This window comes from Hordeum vulgare, chromosome 3H (genome assembly GCF_904849725.1).
Source record: "Hordeum vulgare subsp. vulgare chromosome 3H, MorexV3_pseudomolecules_assembly, whole genome shotgun sequence".
Classification (NCBI taxonomy): Eukaryota; Viridiplantae; Streptophyta; class Magnoliopsida; order Poales; family Poaceae; genus Hordeum; species Hordeum vulgare.
This window is the reverse complement of record NC_058520.1, coordinates 488053307-488064787: the sequence shown is the minus strand read 5'-3', so window position 1 is coordinate 488064787 and position 11481 is coordinate 488053307. Positions and strand designations below refer to the sequence as shown.

The following is an 11481-nucleotide window of genomic DNA, read 5'->3' as shown; positions in this document are numbered from 1 at the left end:
TTTTAGAAAAGGAGGATATATCCCTCGCCTCTCCATCTGGATGATGCATGCAGCCATTTTCTTAATTATTCATAAAGACCTTACAAAGTAATACATGAGTATGTCTGAAGCCACCATCTAGGCAACACAACTATCGCTGCTAATATCCCATTGATGAAGGCGTACCAAATGTCCGAGACTAATACCAAACAGACATTGCACCAAAACCAAACATCTAAAGCCGGATGCGCTAGCCAAGCCACAATGCCGGAACTAGGTCACAAACCGGCCAGGCACACTCTGAGAGGTCGCGGCCGCCGTCTTCCACTAATCCATCTCCACAACAGGTACCAGTGCACCAACCTTGCGAGGATAGTCATCGACGCCACCACGGCGTCAGACAACACCACCATCTTGCACGTATCCATCCACACACGCCTGTCGCCGTAACTCCGCGGTGCCATGGTGTCGGGTTCCGTTGTCGGTCTTGCGGTAGATGTAACACTGCTCCTCCTCTTGTCCCATCCAGCAAACATGTGCTTCAAAACGATGCCCACAAGAGGGAAAGAGACACTAAAACGTCGTCATCATCCGATCCGGGGGGACCTGGATCTAGGGTTTTCCCCGGAGCATCCCGAGCATGATGAGGCAAACTGCAACGACGATGCCTCGACAAGGGAACGACATCAGAAACGCTGCCATCGTCTGCCATGACCATAGTCGACACGATTTTCATCGGCAGTTGCGCCACCAGGTGTGCGTCGTCGGTGTCGCTGGTCCCTTCAACCACAGCAAACTCCAGAAACGATGCCCTCAAGAGGGGCTACGACACAAAAGCACCACCATCGCTCGATCCCAAGGAGATCTAGGCTTTCCCTCGGAGTTGCCCACGCTGCCAAGGACCATACAAGAGTAGAAGAAAGATCCGCCCAGCTGCCGACGTGTCGCACCCACCAACGCACGACCGTAACCTGGTGACCAAGGCTCGCGTGTGGGCCTAGATCCGGCCGCGCCGCCATCAACCGATCTGGTCGCGGCGTCGCCGTCCATGGCAACCGCGACGAACCAGACTACGTAGCCGCTGGTCGCTGAGGAGAAGAAGCGTCGGAGCGCCGCCACCACCTTTCGTGACGCCCGGCCCAACGCCACACTCTGACCCGGGGGCGTCGGCCAGCACCAGCCCCGCTCGAGCAGGAGGACCCAAAGTCCCCCCTGTTGTCGGAGATAGCAAGGCCTTGCCTGGTCGCGCCCTTGGGCGGCGGCGAGGGAGGAGGAGGAGTAGAGAGGAGGCCGGACGACGGGATTTGTGGCTGCCTCCCGGTCGCCACGCGGGGGGCTACTCGAGAGGTCTAGGGTGACTCGAGCCCTCTGAGTGCTCCGACAGAGAAAAGCTACATTGTATCACTCATTTTACAATACTACTAGGTTTTTTCCATTTTTTTAATGAGTACAATACTATAAGTAGAACCCCATACCCGTTGACTGGATGATCATCTTAGAGTAATTTTGAGAAATATTGAGAGGTTTTTGAAGGGACATTTCCATTTCTTCTTGGACCCTTTCTCTAGTGCTCCATATGTGCTCTTGATAGTTGATCAAAAATCTTTTATGGAGTTCTTTCAAGTGACTTTGCTTTGTTTGTAATGTTTGGAGGATGTGTGTATCCTAGATGATTAGGAATCAGTTGAGATCATTCATGGCTTGGAGGAGTTAAGAAAGAGTTTATACGAGGTTTGATGATTGTCTTCTTGGTGAAGATCAACCTTGAGTTAGCATTTGACCTTTGTGGTGTTGAGCCATGGCGTCATAGATGGGCAATATGCTTTGCAGGACTGTAGTAGTCAACCTTGCCAAGACCTTATTGTCCTTACGACTTTATCTTTGAACAATCACTAATGATGATTATGATTAAGCCAACAATCCGAACCATCAGGAAAACATCTCCGTGTTTGTCGTGTCCTGTTTGCGATTCTTTCTTCCTATATTTACTTAGTTAGACTTGCATTGATTCGTTTGCTCTAGATAACTAGAAGTAAAAAAAGTTAAAACGTACTCCCTTGTCCCTATTTGCATTGCGCTTTTTGAGGTTCAGTTTTATCAATTAATTTGAACAGCAAGGCATGGATTACATGCCATACAAATTACATCATTCAACTGTAGTGCAAGGACGCCATGTAAACAAAAACAGATGAAATATCATCTAAATGGGCTTAACTTTTTTTCGTTCCTACACCGTGGCAATGCACCATGCCATGGTAGTTGACCAATCGGTGTGGAGATCCATGTAGTCGTGTATGGCAACCTACTACTAGAGACGGAGCTAGCATTCATATATAGAGGGAACACGTTTGTTTATGAAGGAGGTAAAGTTCATATAAAATGAAAATTTTCGGCTGCAACAACTACAATCAAAATAAAAGAATCAATTTGTTAGTGGGTCTAGCCCGCTCGCCCCCCGAATTCGTCCCTGCATGCTACATGACATTGTTGTTGTATTGGCGGCCATGACCGCGAATCGTGAAAGGTCTGCAAAGAGGCTCCTAAAGTACTCACTTACGTCTTCATGTACCATAAACTTTATTTATCATATTACTCCCTCCCGCTAAAGAAAGAAGGCTAATAACTTTTGACTCAACTGAAGTGATATGAAGTTCTGATCAGTTTTATATAGAAAATTGTCAACAACTATAAACCAAATTAGTATTATTAGATTTGTCTTTCTAAAGTTGCCTGAAGGACAACATACTTTCATATTCACTTCGTGTTGACTAAACAAGTCCATGAGAAAAATATTTTCATGTCCACTTTGTTGTAACCCATTGGCCGTGGACGAATCTCCAGTTCAACTACCCAGCTCGATTTTTTCGTAAAAACTGAATCAATACATGATTTTTTTAATGATGTGTACAGTATTTAATAAAAGAAGACGCTACGAAACTATCCAACTTAGAGCATCTCTAGTAAAACCCTCAAACCCTTAAATCTAAAACCACTTTTAAGGGTTGAGAATTTGCCATTTTTGACACTTTTAAGGGTTGAAAAACAGGGGCAAAGACTAGAACCCTCAAACCCAACCCTTATAACGGAATCAACCCTTATAACGGAATATTCCGTTATAAGGGTTGGGTTTGAGGGTTCTAGTCTTTGTCCCAACCCCAACCCTTAAAACTGTCATTTGGCATTGCACAATTTTCACTAGAAAAACATAATAAACCTTCAAACAAACACGGAAATAAAGATCATTGATGCATGGTTTAATAGTTTTTACATCACACAATCATCATCTTCCCCCTCTCATCGGCACCATCACCAAAAAGTTGCACTTGACGCCATTTCCTAGACCACTTCCACGTCCATCAAGCACCTCGATTGTCGCCGGTGGTGGCGTCTTCCACACCACTCATCGGAGTGTCACCTCGAAGAGTAGAGGACGCACCACAAAATATCCTCTTCCTCTCTGCGATTTCCTCCTTGTAGTCCTTCCACCATTGCAATTGTTCTTGATCCATGTCCTTCTTGGACATCATCATGTGCCCATTCTCTTCCACCATGAGTTCTTTCCATACCTTTGCCTCTTTCACCTTGATCATCCTCTCCTCTTCCACCAGGAGGTTCGGCGACGGCGGCGGTCGGGGCCGCGGGCTTCTTCAGCGCCGCGACCTTCTTCCGCTTCGGGGACGCGCCGGCGGCCTTGGAGGAAGCCCCTCGCGGCCCACGGGAGGACACCTTCGGCCGGCTCTTCTTGACGGTGGCCGGGGCGGGCGCGGCGGCGGCCGGGGCGGGAGGAGGCGGTGCAAGGCCCGCTCGCCGCCGCTTGGCCTCGACGTGGGTCGCCGCCACCACGTCGGCCCCGGTCGGCTGCAGGACGGGGCCGGGGGCGGGGGCGGGCGCGGCGGCGGCCGGGGCCTCCATGGCGGCGAGGACGCGGGACGAGCTGGGGAGGCGGAGCAGTTTTTTCCTCCCGCGCGATGTGTGAAGTGGAGTGCGGGTTGGGGGGAGTTTTCCCTCCCAACCTTCACTTCTACAGGCTGAGAAGGGGTTTGAGGGTTGGACCTCTAATTTTTTTTACGGGTTTAAGGGTTCTAGTCTACGCCGTTTTTCTGATAAAAACTGTAGAAAAAACGGTTATTTTTAAGGGTTTGAGGGCTGTACGAAAGATGCTCTTAGTAGTCAAGCCCCCGGTACCAAACACGTCTCAGATCACACCTACCCCAAAGGCCCTAGGCTCCTAGCTTACCAACCCACTCCCCTAACCCTTCTTCTTCCCTCCCACACCAATGGCCCCTTCACCAACCCCAATTGAGCACCCGCCTCACCTCGCGAGCTGGTACGCGTCAAAGAAATCTGCAGCTCCAGATTCGCCATGGCTCAACAACAACCCAATCCCGACGAGGTAACGACCCCAGCACGATTCTTTGCTTCTCTTCTTCGCCGCGATCTCACCAGCTCACCGGAGGAGATGACGCGGGAATCCGACTCTCTGCGCAGGTCGTGCTCGGTCAGGAGATCAACGGCGCGAGGGTGGTCACCCTCAACCGCCCGCGCCAGCTCAACGGCATCAACGACAGAGTGGTGCGCCCTCTCGCTCTTGGCTCGGGGGATGCTGGATCAGAAGTGTGTGTTTTTTTGCAGTGGAATGCTAATAAGCCGGCTCGCGACTGCTTATTTGTCTTTGCTTCTAGGTATATCTCCTAGCGCAGCTCTTGGAGAAATGGGAGAAAGATGACGATGCCAAGCTGGTCATCTTCAAGGTGCGTCCTATTCATCGGCAAATGCCGCAACATGTTTAAGCTGCTATACTGCTTAGGATGGTAACCAGGGCTGGTGTTTAAGAGCATCATGTTTTCCCATAGTTGGCCAACTCTCAGGAAATAAGAGCATCATGTTTTCCCATAGTTGGCCAAGTCTCAGGAAATTAACGCAACACAGAAACTGATTGCATTTAACCCAGTGTACAGCATATATTCGCTAATCCAAAGGAAATGCCAAATGTCATGTTCAACAAGTTTTAATGTTCGGCAATAACATTACGTGGTACTGAAATTCGGTGTCCTGCACAATTTTTTGTTTGTTTGGAAGCTGTTGTGGTATTCAGCAATTGTCAGTTGTCACAAGTGATATGAATGTGAGGTTTGATGATCAACAGGGAGCAGGACGAGCATTTTCTGCTGGCGGGGACCTAAAGATGTTCTACGAAGGGAGATCATCAGGTGGGATTCTCAGAGTCGCCGTGCTGTGATGTTTGATTTACATCATCAGTGATTTATATTTTCAGACTGTTTGTAGATATTGATTGATATGACTTCTTTGTAGATGATTCCTGCCTCGAGGTCGTGTATAGGATGTACTGGCTCTGCTATCACATCCATACATACAAGAAAACCACGGTGATGCCCTTGTAACATATTCAAGGAAAATTCCCTATACTGGAGATGTTTTATCCTGAAAATATACGCTTGTGCATTCATACAGGTGGCTCTTGTTAATGGACTTGTCATGGGTGGAGGTGCGGCCATGGTTGCTCCGCTGAAATTTGCAGTTGTCACAGAGAAAACGGTACGGATCAATTTATGCCACACTTATGTCCTGTTAGTGATACATTCGTTTGTAGATTTCCCAAATGTTTGCGCATCACTTTCTTAATAGTCCAGTTATCATATATCAAAGTAACTAAGTAAGTATCTATGCCTTTTCTATTGATGTTCTATCCGTTTGAACATTTGGTAAAAAGAATAATTCTTGTACAAATTTTTAAATGAGACCCAATCGTACTTGAATACTAGATTCCAGTGTAGTTATATGTATATCTCTTCAGAGTTTCTCATAAGGATAATTTCTATTTGTATAGGTTTTTGCCACTCCCGAGGCAAGCGTTGGACTACACACAGATTGTAGCTTTTCTTATATCCATTCTCGGCTCCCTGGATATTTAGGTAGGCATTGAGTTTAATTTTCCATTCTCACATCCTAGAGAATTATCTGAATGGCTAACTTAAGAGGAGTATTGTCCTTTTGGGACAAACTGTGAATAAATTTAGACATGAGAAAATTGATCATGGCTAATTAAATATAAATAGGAATTTCAGTTTCGATCTCTGCTCTTATTTTATTCTTTCTTAACTTTTAGGGGAGTACCTGGCTTTGACTGGTGCTAGACTGAATGCAAAAGAAATGATCGCTGCCGGTCTTGCTACTCATTTTGTCCTTTCTGAAGTAAGTCGCCCAACAGTTTGCATTTCTTGATGTACTGTTTGTTTGCAGTATTTGTTGCCTGACTCCAAGCACAAAAAGCACATATTGTCAACCTGTAGCTTGACTAATCAACATACTTGCTGATATTGGTTTACTTGTAGCTTGACTAATTTGTAATATGTATGGCAGAAATTGGAAGAGCTCGAAAAACAATTACTGAATTTAAACGCAGGCGACGAGTCTGCAGTCCGAGCTGTCATTGAGGAATTCTCAACGGATGTTCAGCTTGATCAAGAGAGTATTTTAAACAAGTTAAGGATTATTTCTTGATAAATATCACAATTCCATTATTTGTTAAAAGGATTTCGTGTTTACTAATTTAAGGAAAATGGTTTCCTTGAGTAATATGCTGGTAATTATTCTAGGTATTTATTGGAAACAAACTGACATTGGCATGTCGATGTTTGATAGGCTTCCAACTATCGACAAATGTTTCTCAGCCGAGACTGTTGAGGAGATCTTGAAAGCACTTGTAAGGCTTCAGCACTTATGATGGAAAATCTCACAGTGTTTCTTCTCTCTAATTAACTTAGGCCCTGTTTGGAACCACCCAGATTATATAATCTGGTTTTTATAATCTATTGTATTTCCAAACAGGACAGTTTATATTGTAGATTTTATAAACTAAATCTGCTCTACCCCAGCTAAAATGAGATTATGAATTACAAATGACGTGTTACCCTTGTAAACTTCAAGAGAATTACGCAGTGCCACCGCCACTTTCCTAAATTTCCTTGTAAACAGAGGGCAAACATGTCATTGTACAATTTAAAAGCTGGTTTACAGTTTATATAATCTGGCCTCCAAACATGTCCACCTGGATTATTTTTATAAACCAGATTATATAATCTATATTCATAATCCAGATTATCATAATCTATTATGGTTCCAAACAGGGCCTTAATCTGTTTTTCAGTAACTAAACCAATCAGCTTTTGCTAGTTCTACACTCAGCTGCTTCACATCTTCATATGATACTGAAAGTTCTATAAAATATATGATAAATTGATTTATGAACTAACCACCTAAAATTATGTCGCATCGGATCTTCAGCTTAGGAGAATGTTATAATTGGTTTATCATGCTGGTTCTATGGTTCATTTACATGGCAGGAAGGCAGAAATGATACACTTACTAATCTTCATTCTTTTAAGGCCAAATCATCTACCGGACACCCTCATAAAATAAAGTATCTATGAACAGCACAACTTCCATGCCGTATAATGAGACGAACAATTTTCCTCTCTTTATATGATAAATTGCCTTGCTTGGATGTAGGATTCAGAAGTGAGCATTGATGGAAACCAATGGATAGCTCCAGTCCTGAAGAGTATGAGAAGATCATCTCCTACTGGATTGAAGATCACACTGCGATCGGTGGGAACTCTCGCATCATCCAATATCTGTGGACAATTTTGTTGCTGTGTGGGCTTCATATTTGGTTCTTGTGTAAATATGTACTTACACTTGCCATTAATAGCCACACTAGTCATTCTTTTAGTCAGATATATGGCTTTATTACTGCAAAAAACAATGTATACTTTGGAATCTATTTATGGAGTGCCGTGTAGGCTGGGATTCTTTTGTTTGCATAAGGTAAGCCATTAAATTAAGTCTGCTGTTTTTGACAATTTATTTTCAACTTTCAGGTTAGAGAAGGTCGGAAGCAGAGTCTGCAGGAATGTTTAAAGAAGGAATTTGGACTAACAATGAACATCCTCCGATCCGTCGTTACTGGCGATGTCTATGAGGTATCGCAAAAACCGCACAGCGGATAAAACGAGTCTTTTGGTTGCAATCTTGCTGATTTTTATTTGGTTTGATGACAGGGTATTAGAGCTCTGAGTATCGACAAAGACAATGCACCTAAGGTCTCTCTTCTCTCTCCCTCCCTCACTCCCAATACATATTTTTATGGCACATTTGTTCTTCTAAATGGGCTTACAATCTCAACAGTGGAGTCCCGCAACCATTGAAGAGGTGAAGAATGAAGACATTGACCGTGTTTTCGAACCATTCAGCTCAGAACATGAGCTCCAGGTCCCATCTGATGATTCCAACAGGTGACTGAGTCCATCAAAACTTTCTCACTGTTTGAATTTCAGACACCTAGCATAGATAGTTTCTTCTTCCAATGTTATGAATTTCAGACACATAGCATAGACAGTTTACTCATCCTATGTTACCAACGTGCAGGTGGAGCGGCAAATACGAGCACACGGTCTATGCGAAATCTTCGCAGTGATCACCACATAGCCCAGGCTGTGTAGCATTAGCCCTTTCTGGTGACGACATATTGGTTTTGCCATGTGACATGCATGTTTGAGTGCAAATGTATAACTGTGTGCAACAGTATACCAGCTGTTGAGAAATACTATAAACTAAGCAATAAAGCAACTGAGATTTCATGACGACACGAACTCATCTCTTCTTCCTATGCAATCCATTACACATTCTCCCAGGAATTCTCATATATTATCTGTGGCGTACCTGTTCTAACTTCACCTATACTAGCTATGTAAAGACTGCAACCACTCAAGATTGCAACCATGCCATGTCCACAAGTCGAGGACAAAATTCTACCAAACGGAAGTATGTGCAGGGAAACCGTAAACATGTGGTGTATGCTTGTCAAGTAAACTATCAGGGATACTCCAACTGTAGGTAAGGCTTGCTGAACAGATTAGATCTTTTTTCAATTGGGGCCGGCCTCACTGATAAAGCCCACTTCACAACAGTTTCTTCGCTCTCTTGAAACTGCACCCCAATCTTCCTCAGCTTATCGGTTCGGTTTAATAGGAAAACAAGGAGGTCCTTCAGATATTCTTCAGAGTTGAACCCAAGAAACTTGATCTGCGCCAGGCTCTTAGTTAGGCATGATGCCTTTGTAAGCATCTTCTTGTGATCAGCAAAACTAAAGCCCGTGTCTATCTTCTTATTTTCAGCAGCCTAGCATAAAGTAAGGTGTGTTATAATAATACTCTCTCGATGAATTGAAATCCATATAGATGATAAGATGCATACCGAAACAGTCAACTGCTGTAGGCCAGGACAGCTCTCAAGCAGCTTCACCAGCAAAACAGCTTCTGATTCACGCGAGAAATCCAAGCTCACTGACAATATCCTTAACCCTTGAAATGTAACTGGCAACTTTGCAATATCTTTATATTCATCAGCTAGCAACTGCAAATGAATAAGATACAAATGTACAAATGAGATAAAAGGTCAATCTGCAGATGGGATAATTAAGCTATGCATGTTTATTTCTTCAGGTTAACCCAAACCCACGTCAAAATAGAAGTGCTAAGTAGTTTGCGACTTCAACCACTTTGTTATGTTCTGACTCAAACAACTCCATGTTTTCCTGGAATATACAAATTGCTACATAACACAAATAGGAGTACTTAACTTGTCTTTCTCATATTTATAAAAGAGAATCAGTGACACATCTTTATCGGCATCATGCATTGCGACACACATAAAGAATCAATGCACCATACAAAGTATTATAAGTAATTTCATTGTCGCTACAAAATTATCAGATATGATAATCCTACTAAGTTAGGGTCATACTACTCTGTCCTTCCTAAAATCAAGTTTTCATGGATCAAACCCAGGGAGGTCCTTCCTAAGGTTATACTCCCTCCATCCGGAATTACTTGTCCACAAATGGAAGTATCTAGGACTAATATAAATTTAAATACATCCACTCTTGTGACAAGTATTTCCGGACGGAGGGAGTACCTACTAATTAATACAGTAGTATTCACTTAGTTTTGCAGTTTGAACTACATGAATCATTGCCTTGTGACAAGGCAAACACACTGTAATACTACCAAAAGACCGCGTAGCCTGTTGAGGCTTCCATTCATCGGTTGCCAACTTGCCATCTAAAGAGTACGCATACTCTTCCACATATCATGACCAGTATTGTATCATAAACAATTGAACAGCAACCTACTCCAGATCTAGACAAATTAACACTGAAGTAATAAATAAATCGTACTCCCTCCGCTCCTAAATATAAGACCTTTAAAAAATTGCATTATTGTATGCATACGGATGTATATAGACATATTTTAAAGTGTAGATTCATTAGTTTTGATTCGTATGTAGTGTATAGTACTCCCTCTGTCTCAAAATTCTTGTCTTAGGCTTATCTAAAAATGAATATATCTAAATAATAAAACGTAACTAGATACATTCATATCTAAACAAATATAAGATAAGAATTTTGAGACGGAGGGAGCACTAGGGATGCGAGAGAGCTCACCTTCATAGCAAAGCCTCTTAGCGTGAGGGAAGCTAGCACTGTTGCAGCATCCAAGAACGGCCGCATCCTGAAGAAAAGCATTTCCATGGACTTGGCGACGTGCAGGTACGCCTTCCTGACATCCGGCGAAGGCTCCAGGTGCACCTTCCGCGTCTTGGGTCGCGTGTGAAGCGTGATTGCCCTCAGCTCCGTCGCTCTCAGCGTGACCTCCCGCTGCTCCGTGCCGGGCTTAAACGAGAAGCTCCTCACGGACAACGACTCCACCGTGCATCCGGCGTCCAAGCCCGTGCAGAATACCATCTCCAGCGTCTGGAGCCCGGTCGCCGCGGAGAGGATGGCGTTGAGGGCCTCCTGCTTGATGTAGACGCGGTGGAGCTTGAGCGTCCGGAGGCGGGCGCAGGCGACGGTGGAGAGGGGCGGCACGCCGCAGGTGTCGAGGGACAGCACGGTCAGGGAGCGGATGAAGAAGGCGCTCTTGGGCAGGCAGACGCGGCGGTGCAGGCGGACGGAGAGCTCGGAGAGGCCGTGGTCAGCGGCGGCGGCGATGACATGGCGGATGGCGGAGGGCTTGATGCGTTTGGGCGGGACGATGTCGAGGCGGCGGAGGAGCTTCGGCTGGGTGGCGTGCAGCGGGACCGGGGAGGCGGCGGAGGAGAACCTGAGGGAGTCGAGGTGGGCGTAGAGGGAGGGGAGGTGGCGGAAGCGGCGGGAGAGGACGGAGAGCGTGACGGCGAGGCGGGTCGGGAGGCGGTTGGCGATGGCGAGCACGATGTCGTCGGGGAGGTTGGAGAAGCAGTCGGGCGAGTCGGCGGCCGCGCCCTTGCCGGCCTTGGGGCGGCGGCGGCGCTTGCGCTTGGGCTTGGGGATCGCGGCGGCGGCGGCGGCGGCCGGCGGGCGGGTCATCTCGGTGCGGGTTGGATCGGAGGGGACGAACGAGTTGTGGATGGATCCGGGTTGGGGCGGTGGCTTTTGGGAGA

At 45.5% G+C, this 11481-nt stretch overlaps 2 protein-coding genes across 2 annotated transcripts; one reads left to right on the top strand and one right to left on the bottom strand.

Annotated features, from left to right (window-relative positions):
- Positions 1–4238: 4238 nt before the first annotated feature.
- On the top strand, positions 4239–8645 carry LOC123444422 (3-hydroxyisobutyryl-CoA hydrolase-like protein 5). Its single transcript, XM_045121126.1, has 15 exons — positions 4239–4372; positions 4468–4551; positions 4662–4730; positions 5126–5189; positions 5293–5366; positions 5452–5535; positions 5828–5912; positions 6107–6192; positions 6361–6482; positions 6643–6703; positions 7510–7608; positions 7881–7982; positions 8061–8102; positions 8188–8294; positions 8428–8645. The coding sequence occupies exons 1-15, from the start codon at positions 4343–4345 to the stop codon at positions 8474–8476; spliced, it is 1158 nt and encodes a 385-aa protein (XP_044977061.1). The 5' UTR covers positions 4239–4342; the 3' UTR covers positions 8477–8645.
- Positions 8635–11407, bottom strand: LOC123441909 (FBD-associated F-box protein At4g10400-like). The gene is made up of 3 exons (XM_045118084.1): positions 10505–11407; positions 9256–9414; positions 8635–9180 (listed from the first exon to the last, which is right to left on the bottom strand). Exons 1-3 carry the CDS (start codon positions 11405–11407, stop codon positions 8875–8877), a joined length of 1368 nt encoding a protein of 455 aa, XP_044974019.1. The 3' UTR covers positions 8635–8874.
- Positions 11408–11481: the final 74 nt, after the last annotated feature.

Coding starts and splice junctions, on each gene's coding strand:
- LOC123444422 (XM_045121126.1), top strand. CDS start 4,343: ATGGCTCAACAACAACCCAATCCCGACGAG. Junction 4,373..4,467: donor AACAACCCAATCCCGACGAG/GTAACGACCCCA, acceptor CTCTCTGCGCAG/GTCGTGCTCGGTCAGGAGAT. Junction 5,913..6,106: donor TCGGCTCCCTGGATATTTAG/GTAGGCATTGAG, acceptor CTTAACTTTTAG/GGGAGTACCTGGCTTTGACT.
- LOC123441909 (XM_045118084.1), bottom strand. CDS start 11,407: ATGACCCGCCCGCCGGCCGCCGCCGCCGCCGCCGCGATCCCCAAGCCC. Junction 9,415..10,504: donor TAAGAGGCTTTGCTATGAAG/GTGAGCTCTCTC, acceptor ATTCATTTGCAG/TTGCTAGCTGATGAATATAA. Junction 9,181..9,255: donor TACAGCAGTTGACTGTTTCG/GTATGCATCTTA, acceptor ACTTTATGCTAG/GCTGCTGAAAATAAGAAGAT.